General features: G+C 40.0%; 1 protein-coding gene across 2 annotated transcripts in view; it reads left to right on the forward strand.

Annotated features, from left to right (window-relative positions):
- Window positions 1-13391, forward strand: part of LOC127527415 (putative defense protein 3) — a 45509-nt gene that overhangs the window by 10672 nt on the left and 21446 nt on the right. For both annotated transcript variants that reach the window (XM_051926093.1, XM_051926094.1), the window contains exon 3: window positions 3295-3717. In XM_051926093.1, coding sequence (XP_051782053.1) covers window positions 3531-3717 — 187 coding nt within the window. In that variant the 5' untranslated portion in view covers window positions 3295-3530. The remainder of the gene's footprint in view (window positions 1-3294; window positions 3718-13391) is intronic.

Raw genomic sequence — 13391 nt, forward strand, 5'->3', positions numbered from 1 at the left:
AACCCAGAAGAAGGATCCCTGGCTGATGTTTGACACTATAAAAGGATCCTTCAAAAGATTTTCAGGCCATCAATCTGTGAGTTGAACCTTAAGTACAACTAGATCTTGGAGAAAAGTAATAAGCTGAAACAAAGAATTCATAATCAGGATGGTGTAAGAGTTTGAGTGACTAAGGCTGGACCTGAAAAACTTCATGCTTAAAAACCCACCAATGTCTGGGCAAGGAAGTGCGAATCACAAATCCTTCTTAATTCTGTAAGAGACTGAGCAATAACTACAGGAAACATTGGGTTGCAGTTATGCTTAACTTTAATGTAAACTGTTACTGCAGTAAAAAAAAAACAATTTTAGCAGTAGTACTGGTATTGTTATGTATAGAGTATAGTGAAATTCTTATTTCCATGCATGACCAACATGCAACACATTGCCACGTTCTGATGACATGAATAACATGAACTTTATTTTATTTAAGAAAAACACTACAAAACTTACCTGATGAACTTCTTACCCACATAAAAATCCATAATTGTATGTGTAAAAATCATTGTAGGTGTTATGATCATTGAATATTGTACAGCTTTAATAAACATGTATTAAAATATATACAGCATAAATATGGTATATACATTTAAAGCATATAAAATGTTGTGTTCGATATTCACAAAGGAGCATTATTATCTACTATAATGTTTTGACTGAAGATCAGATATTATCTATTCATTCATCCATCCACAAATTCCAGCTTTTGATCATGTACTGTAGAACCAGTATCTATCCCAGCAGCTTAAGTGATTAAAGTAAAATTCAACTTTGGTTTTCACATATCTCATACATCTGGGATATGGAAGTGGGAAACTGGTATATATCTCCAGAATAATACACATTGACATCGGGAAAATAAACAAGTCGGTGAAGCACGCAGTGTTGTATTATTTCTGGTCAGATCAAATACAGCCTTTCTATTAATCTGGAGAGCGAAGTAAAAAAACATTTAAGAGGGCATTATATATCAAAGATTTAAATATATGAAGAAGGCAGGTGATGGTTTGACACGCCAAATTAAATATCTAATTGAATGGTCACATTCCCGATACTGTCTCAGAAAGATGTACTCCTTTGAACGTTACCAATGTCAACTAGACAGTAGATGTTGAGGAAATGCTAGTTTTGTTTTTTTGTTTATGGAGTCCCCAACTTTCATGTAGTAAAGGAAGTGTTTTGGTGAAAGGTTATACTTGAGGCTCACTTCATCAAATGATGCAGATACATATACAGTATGATCGCTAGCCTATGTTACCTGCAATTTTCCAGATACATTTCTTTGCAATTTACTTTCCGTTTCTGAACTCCTGCTATCTAGACTCTGCAAGCTTCCCTGGATCTATAAAGGTACCATTATGATAAAGTTTTGACAATGGTATGGTGTTCTCTGGGCTGAAGCCATCCATAGTTATGATGCAATGAACTTCACAGAGTTTATTCTTCACCTTTAGGTCAGTGTGTGCAGTATACCTTCAGTTGGCCATCCAATTTCTACTGATAGTTCTTTAACAAGCTCATGGTCACGGATTCATAGATTCCGATTTCTTGCATCAAATTTGGGGACAACATAAAATCAAAATCATGCAGGCAGATTTCAGAATGTGATCTGGGAAGCATACATTTATTAGGACTATCCAAAATTCTAAGTCCAAAAACCAGAAGAGTAGTTTTGACTAGATCAGGTCAATTTCTTATTTTTACAAAATGTTAATGAGTTTAGAGTTGAAGAACTTGAAAGTGCTGGCTTCAACTACACTACTTACTAACTTGTTCTCTGCACAAAGAAATGTTTGCTCCAGTTTTAACTCTTCATCACATTGATGAGCGCCTTAGTGTTTTGTTAAGAAACACAATTTAATGTATTAGCCTGCATCCAACCTGTTAGCTTCCATTTAAGATATTTCAATTATGTCATTACCTACTTCTCACCAGTGAAGCCTGTTCCCTCATCATTTTGCTACAAGAGAAATTTCACTTATAAAGACCCCAAAATCTATAATTATTTACTCGAATAAATAAATAATAACATTAAATTTACACGGGTGGCACGGTGGCGCAGTGGGTAGTGCTGCTGCCTCGCAGTTAGGAGACCTGGGTTCACTTCCCAGGTCCTCCCTACGTGGAGTTTGCATGTTCTCCCCGTGTCTGCGTGGGTTTCCTCCCACAGTCCAAAGACATGCAGGTTAGGTGCATCAGCAATTCTAAATTGTCCCTAGTGTGTGCTTGGTGTGTGTGTGTGTGTGCGCCCTTCGGTGGGCTGGGATTGGCTCCAGCAGACCCCCGTGACCCTGTAGTTAGGATATAGCAGGTTGGATAATGGATGGATGGATGGATTAAATTTACACATGGACCATCATAGCTTCTCTGTTAGGATTAGGACTTGTTGATCACTCCTCATGTAAATCTTCATTAAATTACACACATTATGCCACTCTGTAGACAGGGATACAAGTGTAGACATCCTTTTATCATCACAAAGGAATGCAGAGTATCTATAGCCACTCTTAGATTACATGGAAACTGATAGACAACAGATAGACACGTAGTGTCTGGAACAGACAGGTTAACTTCTTGTGAAGGGATCTCTGTTTCATACACAACAATAGAAATAATTGATTATCTTAAACATTTTGGAAAAAAAAATGAAGTAACATATCATAATGGATTCTTTTTGATTTTATGGCAATGGAGAGTGGTGAGGTATTGCATATTTGCCGGATGCCTCAGTAAGCATTTCATTGTGCTCTGTACAAATGAGTATACTACTACTGCTACGACTTACACTACTTATGAAGATTTACTATGTTTTATTATTAACCAGATAATAGCTAAGACCTTAAAGATTTGTTGCCATTATAAATGTTAGATTCTACTTGTCACTTGTCAAACAATGCCCTGCCAACTGCCCGTCTGAAACTTTCAACAGTCAACTATCACCTTATTCAGCACAATCGGTACACCCCATCCTCTGGAGGCATAGGTGGTGTGTTATGTATCCGTCAACATTTTATTATTTTGATCAAACGTTTTTTCCAGATTGGCTATGCCAAGGGCTGGTACCACAGATTTGAAAAATAAAATTATGCGTGGAATACAAAAAAAGTATGACTCTAGCATTTCTTTTTTTCTTTTTCCAGTAATTCATTCTTAGTTTTTGCTTCTTTTTTTGCCCTTTGTTGTGTTTAAAGGAAAACTTATTTTTTCATCAAGATCATAATGACGCTTTGTTTTTTGTTTTTGCTTTTTTTTTAGATTTTTCTTGCCAAGTGGCACATCGCCAAAGGTAGCTCTGAGGCTCTGTCTAGGATATCAGGTCTCAGTGCCATGTCTATTTATCCCCATGCCCCTGTGTATCCTCTCGGTTTAATTCCACTTGTTCATGCCAGCTCATCACACCTGCCAGTGACACCTGTGCCAATATAAAGGAGCCTGCCACTCCAAAGCAGACCTGTCTTTTGGAAGGAAAGAGGAAAAATAGCCATATAAAAATGATGTTCAATTGTCTGATTTATTTGCTGTTTTATGTTCCTGGAGTATTGTCTTATTCAACAGGAGCTCCGAGTATCCAGTGCAGAGACATGATGCCAGGTCATGATGTTCTAGCTTCATCGAGCACTCCTGTCTACAATGTTAGCATCACTGTGAGCACCTACAGACCGGGCCAGACTGTTTCAGGTAGGGGCAGACATTGAGTGTCAGCTGTAAAACTGTACCAGTATACTGTATGTAAAGGATTTATTAGAGTGGGATTCAGCGGGTTGGAAAATGGATGGATGGATGGATGGATGGAAAATGGATGGATGGATGGATGGTATAAAAATTGCTAACACTTCATAAAGACTTTGATTGATAAATCTTAACAGTTGTAGTGTAAATTAGGCACAGCAAAAAGATCTACAGATCAATGGATAAATGGTTAACAATTAATGAATGTTATTATAAAGTATTACCAACATTTAAATAATTATTTAATGACATATAACTATTTTAACGTGCATAAAACAATAATCTGTTCAATATTACTCTAATGTTTCCCGGGTCCTCCCTGCGTGGAGTTTGCATGTTCTCCCCGTGTCTGCGTGGGTTTCCTCCGGGCGCTCCGGTTTCCTCCCACAGTCCAAAGACATGCAGGTTAGGTGGATTAGCAATTCTAATTCCTGCCTTGTGCCCTGTGTTGGCTGGGATTGGCTCCAGCAGACCCCCGTGACCCTGTGTTTGGATTCAGCGGGTTAGAAAATGGATGGATGGATGGATGTTTCTTAATGAAAATTATTATAAAATGTAATCATGTTGAAGATACACACCCCACAGAAATGCCCAAGTGAAGCAAAAAGTGATACTCCTTTGTGTAAACTAAAACGGTATTTTTTTATGAACTGAAATATGTATCATTTTTCTTTAAAAGATTACTATCAAAGTTTTGGTGATATATAAGCACCATTTAGTCACTAAAAGATATATTTTGTTTAGTGAAGTGATGCATAAAGGGAATTGTGCTTTGAGATCTAATTTTGGTGTATTTTATAGATATTAACAAGTAATAATTGATTTTATTCCCCTATTCTACAGTCATTTTTGTGTTTAATTTAAAGGGGTAAAATTTCTATCAGGTTAGTGATCAGTTTTATTTAAATTTTCCTGGATGTTAGTAGTAGGTTGACTGGTATAGTGGTTAGCACTTCTGTCTCACAGGTAATGGGGTCAATAACCTGGCTGGGCCTCATCCATGTAGAGTTTGCAAGTTCCATCAGTGTCCTTGTAGGCATTCTCCAGTACTCTAATTTCATGAGGTTTCAGATATTGACAAGTAAATTGGCACATAATAAATCAGTGTAAGTATGCTTAATTTTCTATTAGTGTCCTGTTGAGGCCTTGTTTTTGTTTTCCATCCAGCTCTGTGGGGATAGGTTCCTACTTGTCACAACCCTGGATTGGAAAAAGTGAGTGAGAAAGTTTTGACCAAAATAGCTTCTCTTGAAATATGCTAGATATAATGAATAGATCATTTTTGAAACTCCTCAAACTTCGGGTGCGCAGTGGTAGCACTGCTGTCTCTCAGTCAGGAGACCTGGGTTCACTTCCCGGGTCCTCCCTGCGTAGAGTTTGCATGTTCTCCCCGTGTGGGTTTCCTCTGGGTAATCTGGTTTCCTCCTACAGTCCAAAGACATGCAGGTTAGGTGCATTGGCGATCCTAGATTGTCCCTAGTATGTGTGTGTGTCCTGCAGTAGGCTGGCACCCTGCCTTGCGCTCTGTGTTGGCTAGGATTGGCTCCAGCAGACCCCCGTGACCCTGTGTTCAGATATAGCGGGCTGGTTGATGGATGGATCAAAACCTCTTCATGCTTTTTATGCCCAATGTGTGCTTCACTTTAACACACCAACAATGGAGGAGAGCATTATTGTAAACCAGCACAATTAATACTTATTTTGGCAGTATGTACCTGAATCCAGCAGGAGGCGGTAGCCCCCTGGTTGGAATAAATTCTTTTGCAATTGCAGCATGTTACATATCTCGAAACTAGTGATACAGCGGTAAGAAATCACATAGGAAAAATAACTTAGCTTTCTTTAATGACGGTTTATGCGGCATAACAGATGAGGAAGCCATGACAAGACCATCATCAAAGTGGGTGCCCGATGTATACAGTCTGCCATTTTCGGCGCTGTGTTGGAAATATTTTCCGGATCGGATGACAGTATCTCCCATCTGTCCGTCAACTTAAAAGGTGTGCCGGGCAATGTTCCAAGCCTTTATACTCTTTCTCCATGTGCAGGCCCCCACTTAGGTAAATCATGCCATTCCACACAAGGAAAAGAAGATCCAATGTCATGCTGACTCTGACAAACAGAAATAGAACAATGCCCATTTCGCAGTTGTCCCTTTCTTGTCTTCTAATACTTGCCTGGCAGTTCTAAATGATGAGCCCCTGTGTGCTAAATCTGCCCTTGTGTTAGCTGTACATGTGAGTGGATTTATAAAATATTTTTTGTACAGAGCACAGTGACATATTAAACTTATATACTATATACTTATTACAGTACCTAATAAGTGCCACATGTACAGACTACAGTGAATTTCTTACCTGCATGTATCACAAACATGTAACATCTTCACATAGGCACAAGTCTTGTAAAATGCCTCAAAAATAAGCCTTCCATCTCTGTCCTTCCCACTGCCAGTCAACATAAACTGTACTTCCACAGGTCAACCTGTTCATTTTCATGCCATAAATGGATTGATTTGACTTGGCCCTGGGCATCACACATGTTTTTAAATCCAAAAACCTCAACAATCTTTAGACCCTTGACCAACCTTTCTATATAATTAAAACAGTCTACTTCACCTTGAAGTTCTCAGGACTCCAGACTTACCTGCTTTGAATTATAATTTTTTCCCAGATGGACAGTAAATAAGCTGACGAGATGGGAAGCTAAAAGGGGTACAGGCCACATAATAATGAGATTAGCTTGGCAGCACACCGAATTCACAAACAAACATGAGATCCTCTGCAGTACATTTTCCTAAATCCAAAGCTCTTGGTGATACTATTTTTGGGGTCTCACATGGATACTCTTTTTCTACTGATTCATAGTGGATTACAAAAGTCATTGATTGTAATATGAACACATAAATGTGAAGTATATCACAATCAGTGGTGGCTGTTAGCTTTTGAAACAGGGGAAGCTCATATTAGGCCTTCCATCCATCCATCCATCCATTGTCTCCCGCTTATCCGAGGTCGGGTCGCGGGGGCAGCAGCTTGAGCAGAGATGCCCAGACTTCCCTCTCCCCGGCCACTTCTTCTAGCTCTTCCGGGAGAATCCCAAGGCATTCCCAGACCAGTCGAGAGACATAGTCCCTCCAACGTGTCCTGGGTCTTCCCCGGAGCCTCCTCCCGGTTAGACGTGCCTGGAACACCTCACCAGGGAGGCGTCCAGGAGGCATCCTGATCAGATGCCCGAGCCACCTCATCTGACTCCTCTCGATGCGGAGGAGCAGCGGCTCTACTCTGAGCCCCTCCCGGATGACTGAGCTTCTCACCCTATCTTTAAGGGAAAGCCCAGACACCCTGCGGAGGAAACTCATTTCAGCCGCTTGTATTCGCGATCTCGTTCTTTCGGTCACTACCCATAGCTCATGACCATAGGTGAGGGTAGGAACATAGATCGACTGGTAAATTGAGAGCTTCGCCTTGCGGCTCAGCTCCCTTTTTCACCACAACAAACCGATGCAGCGCCCGCATTACTGCGGATGCCGCACCGATCCGCCTATCGATCTCACGCTCCATTCTTCCCTCACTCGTGAACAAGACCCCGAGATACTTGAACTCCTCCACTTGGGGCAGGATCTCGCTACCAACCCTGAGAGGGCACTCCACCCTTTTCCAGCTGAGGACCACGGTCTCAGATTTGGAGGTGCTGATTCTCATCCCAGCCGCTTCACACTCGGCTGCGAACCGATCCAGAGAGAGCTGAAGATCACGGCCTGATGAAGCAAACAGGACAACATCATCTGCAAAAAGCAGTGACCCAATCCTGAGCCCACTAAACCGGACCCCCTCAACGCCCTGGCTGCGCCTAGAAATTCTGTCCATAAAAGTTATGAACAGAATCGGTGACAAAGGGCAGCCCTGGCGGAGTCCAACTCTCAATGGAAATGGGTTCGACTTACTGCCGGCAATGCGGACCAAGCTCTGGCACCGATCGTACAGGGACCGAACAGCCCTTATCAGGGGGGCCGGTACCCCATACTCTCGGAGTACCCCCCACAGGATTCCCCGAGGGACACGGTCGAATGCCTTTTCCAAGTCCACAAAACACATGTAGACTGGTTGGGCAAACTCCCATACACCCTCCAGGACCCTGCTAAGGGTATAGAGCTGGTCCACTGTTCCGCGACCAGGACGAAAACCACACTGTTACTCCTGAATCCGAGGCTCGACTATCCGACGGACCCTCCTCTCCAGGACCCCTGAATAGACTTTTCCAGGGAGGCTGAGGAGTTCATATTAGGCCTTCATCATAAAATTCATTATGTTATTTGTACGTAAATTCTGCCCTCCGTTCCTTTTGCAGAAAATGGTCTGTGACCCTGTCGTACCAAAAGACCTGTTATTTTTTCCTGATTTTTGCACCAGATCAATCTTGGGCGTTGGTCTGCCGTTTAATTCTGAGTCTCTCCTCGTAAGGAAGACTACTAAATGGTTTTGCCAAAAGCAGGTCAACAATATTAGCACTGTTTGCGTCTGCCATTATGCACAGCTTGCTAGCTGGCTAGTTTCCCCTTCCACAAGCTACTTTAATTATATGAACGAACTAACTTTACAATGCTGAAACAAAGAGCAAAGTCAAGAACGCTATAATATTTTTTTTATTATTTAAAGAATGATTTGTACAAACAAAAATGGTTTATATCACCAGCAAACAATACAGAGTGCAGCAGTTTATCGTACGACTTCACCTGCAAATCCGCATGGGATTGAACTCGAATCTCTGTAGTGCTGATGTATACTTAAGACATGCTGTCAATCAAAAAAGGGGTTAGCTTCTCCAATCATCATGCAGCAGCCCAGCATCCTGGCCCGCCCACTGCTCCATTCACTCCCAGAGAAGCTGAGCTTCCCTGGAAGTGACGATTTTGTTGCATTTATCCAATTACCGTCCAGCTTTTCTGCAGTGAAAAAAGCTCCTCTGTGCTTGCCCATAGAGCCCCAGTGAAGCTGGGCTTCAGGAGGGTTTAACGCGCTGTGCTGCACAGAAATGTATGACAAGAAAATCGCGTCAAACAATCTACAATAAATACCTGATACTGAACGAGCTAGTCATGAAGTTGAACGCGTTCTAGCGCACTTTTATTAAAACCAATATAAATATGACAGTGCATATATGAGCATTTATTTTCTGACATAGTAGAGGAAGCGGAGCTTCCCTTGTAGTCTTAGAGCAGTTGCCACTGATCACAATGTTGCACTGGATAAAAAGGTAGCCAGCTTATATATTGGACTCCAACAGAAGAAACACATGGGGAAACGGACTCGAAACTTTAGCATTTGTCCTTCTTGCAAACACCTTTGTTCTGTGCATTGAAGGATAGTTAATAAGAATTCAGTGAAGAAGTAGCTTCACATTGTGCAGCCCCTGACATTTATATGTCACCCTACATAAATTGTGGGACACCAGAGAGCAACTGGTGTCAGAATTTTCTAAAACAGTGGCGAAGACCTAAGAAGTTAAAAAACAGTACTGAAGTTTACTTTTCAAACAGCTCACAAGTCATATGCTATATTGGATATTGAACGCACGGCTGAACAATTAGCTAAAATATACCAAAGATTTAAATCACCTTACCATGTGAAGATGAACCCAAAGTATTTTACGAATGCAATTCATCTACTAATTTTTTTAAATATGTTGTCACTAGTATAAGGTTTTCAGGAAGACACCTTATCTCATCCATAAAGCAGAAACCAATTTAAAAAGCTAACAATTCATAACCAGATTCATTAAATCACTCATAAAATCACTCAGGCCAGGGTAGCATAAAAGTGCCAATCAGCCATCTTGCTAATTTTTAAACAGCAGTTTGTATTTATGTACGTTGAAAGTAAAGGGTTACTAGATGGATGTAGATAGCAAAGGGTGCTACTAATAGAAGTCTTACCAAGCCCCATAATAACAACAGGAGTTATAGGACATATTGCTCATGTGGCTATAATAGTAAGCTGGAAGATAGTTTGCTGTTGAGATATTTTTTTGCAGGGTCCCCCAAATCAATTCTAAAAGGGGCACAGAAAGAGAAAAAGTAAATGAATGGGTTCCTGTGAACTAAAACTTGCTATTAATCAGTATGGACAATCTACTTTGGGGTTATTTGGATCTTTAAGTGTGAGCCTCTGCGGTGGGTTGGCACCCTGCCCAGGATTGGTTCCTGCCTTGTGCCCTGTGTTGGCTGGGATTGGCTCCAGCAGACCCCCGTGACCCTGTGTTCGGATTCAGCAGGTTGGAAAATGGATGGATGGATGGAAGTGTGAGCCTGGGCTACTGTAGCTCAATTGAGATCCTGGAAGCAACTATGGAAATTACCACAAAAGTGGGCACAGGATGAGGATGAAAGTTGCCTCATCTCTAGATGCTAACTAAACTTGCAGTCTACAGCACAAGGGTTCAACAGGTCAGAAGGATAGAGGCCAGAGAGTGAAGAGAAAGGTATGGAAAGGTGATAAAGAAGTGTTTAATTGTAGCATTTTGGTGGGCTCCGCCACTACACTATAAAGGCAGGATTTTGTCCTAATATGTATGAATGGTCAAAGAGACAACGGAATTTCATATTTTTTAGTATGTACTTTTTGATATTTTTATACTATTACTCTTCCTTGTATTGTTTTATGTCTAATAGCTGAAGTACATTGCCTGAGTATATTTTTATGATAGGTTAAGATAATAAAGCAAATATGTATGTGCTTCTTAAATGTTGGATATTCTGTCAGTGCTATCTGAAAGTGTCGCATCCATCATCTTCACTACCTGCCCGTCAATTTCTCTATTCACATGAGTCGAGAATTTGTTCTTTTTGTGTATGTTTGGATTCTATAATCTCAGTAATTATTTGCTGGTTAAAAACTCAATTTCTGTTTCTTTGTATTTTCAGTTTTAGTGTGTTTTATCATACATTTAAAAGATGGATGGTTTGTTGAATAACTGAATCCATGGGTTGAGGAAAGCACTTAAATTAGGCTGAGGATGGGGATGATTGAGGGTCACAGACATCACTCCAGGACTCTTCCCTATTACAAGAGACATTATCAGTGGTGGTATTTGATAATGTTATAAAGATTAATTAAATTTCATTCATTCAACTTTGATTTAAAATCGCTACAAATCATAATACTGTATTGGCATCAAAGCCTAAAATTATTTCTGCCTCAATATAAAATTGACTTACTGTAAATAAATGACTTACATCAAGAAACAGTAAAAGTTACTAAAATCATCCTGTCTTTTTTTGTACTATTTTCTGAACAGCAGTTCAGCATGTGCTAAAAAAACGACAGCTTCTGGCCTCTGTAAATTTAAAAATGGATTAAGAAGCTGCAGACAGAGATTGTATCTGAAGTAAAGATACAAGATACAAGATAAAGCTTGTATACCATGCAACACATATGATGGTGGCTGTACAGCCAAAATATTGAGCCCTGTATCTTCTTTCCTTTCAGCGTGGAAATACTGTATCCTTTAACTTTTTTTTTTTTTTACTTTGCAGATGCGCACTGATGCAACCTTTCTTTATACAGTACAGTATATACATATAGATTGTGACTAAAAGGTGGTGTCACTGAGCCCCAGGCCTCAAACACAATATCACTCAACACATTCCTGGGTTCAAAAAAATTTTTTACTACAAATAAATCACCAATTATTCACAAACAACCAAACCACAATTACAAAGCAAATTAATCTTCATTCTCTCCTTCTACTCCTTTTGTTGAGTGTTGCCTCACATGGATGAGTAAGGAGGCAGGGTGCTCCAGTGCCTCCAGTGCCATAGTGTGTCCTCTTGGAAACACTTTGTCATGTGAAAGGTACACAGGGCATATTACAATGATTTTCGGAATATATAAAGTCAGCGTTGAAATATATAAAGTCATTCCTGCATATATAAAGTCAAAACGTGAATATATAAAGTCATTCCTGAATATATAAAGTCAGCATTGGAATATATAAAATCATTCCTGAATATATGAAGTCAGTATCCGAATATATAAAGTCAAAACTTGAATATATAAAGTCAGCGTCAGAATATATAAAGTCATTCCTGATTATATAAAATGTCAAAGCCTGAGTATATAAAGTCAGCGTTGGAATATATAAAGTCATTCCTGAATATATAAATTTAAAGTCAGATTATATTGATATTGATTGAAACGACTCAGGCACAATTTTAGTAAACTCAATGAGTTCCTGATACAACCTAATGAAATAAGTTAACAAAAACTTCTTCAGAAAAATATATAAAAAAAAAACACTGTTCAGTTAATGTATTCAAAATAATGTATATGTCTGGCATTTTGAACACTATATTTATTTATTCTTTTTGTATGGATGCATTTTTGGATGAAACTTACAAGCCCAATCAACTCTGAGTGGCTTCTGTTGAAGTTTACCTTTCACCAGAATAAAATCACAAGCACAGAAATTAGAGAATATTTAATGGAAGTGCAGTAATCCCTCACCTATCGTGGGGGTTACGTTCCAGAGCCCCCCGCGATACGTGAAAATCCGCGAAGTAGCAACCTATATTTATTTTATTATTTATACATATTTTAAGGCTTTATAAACCCTTCCCACACTCTTATAAACCTTTCTCACTCTCTTGTTAACCTTTCCCACACTCTTATAAACACTTCCTATGCTCTTAAACACTTTCTACATTCTTAAACACCGCAGACCAACACTGCACACTGCACGCAGCGATCAGACGTCGATCTGTCTGCACTCGCTTTGTGAAGGGGGGCAGCTGAACTCACGCTGAGCAGAAATTGACTTTGTGCTGCTTCTGCCAAAATGCCTGCTTGTCGCTCTGCACGTTTGGAAGGAGGAGGAGTGTGTGTGTGGGTGTGTGAGGGCTGAACGCACGTTCGCTCAAACCCCCCTCCCCGGAGGCGCAGTTCACATTGTCAAGGGGGTGGGGAGCTGAATGAACGCTAAGGAGAAGTGGACTTTGTGCTGGCTTTGTGCTGCTTGTCGCTCTGCCTGTCAATAATTTAAAAGCCTGTACATCACCAATTTTCCTGTCTCACTGTCTTGTCTTGCGTGAAGTTAAAATGTTTTATAATAGTGAGATGTTACTCATATCCTTAGCCCGACATCCACATATCATATGTGTTAACAAAGTGTGTTTTATAAGTTTACATGTGTTTAAAGCATGTGGGATGGTATTTTAAGGCTTAAACTATAAAAATGTTTATTTATATGGTCTTTCTATATCGCGGATTTTCTCCTGTTGCTGATGGGTCTGGAACATAACTTCCGCGATAGGCAGGCAATCACTTGTATTTAAAAACCCGCGAAGTCGTGAATCTGCGAAAAGTGAACCGCGAAGTAGCGAGGGATTACTGTAGACCTTTTTATTTGTGAATTGTTCTAACTTTATATATTTGGGAATGATTTTATATATTTAGACCAGGGGTAGGCAACGTCGGTCCTGGTGAGCCGCAGTGACTACAGGTTTTCATTCCAACCCAATTGCTTAATTAGAAACCAATCATTGCCAATCTCAGACCTTATTTAATTTTATGGCTTGTTAGTCTGTGCAATGTAAGGCTCTTATATCGTAGATTGTTTTCCTTTCC

The sequence above is a fragment of the Erpetoichthys calabaricus genome, chromosome 4 (assembly GCF_900747795.2).
Source record: "Erpetoichthys calabaricus chromosome 4, fErpCal1.3, whole genome shotgun sequence".
Lineage (NCBI taxonomy): Eukaryota > Metazoa > Chordata > Cladistia > Polypteriformes > Polypteridae > Erpetoichthys > Erpetoichthys calabaricus.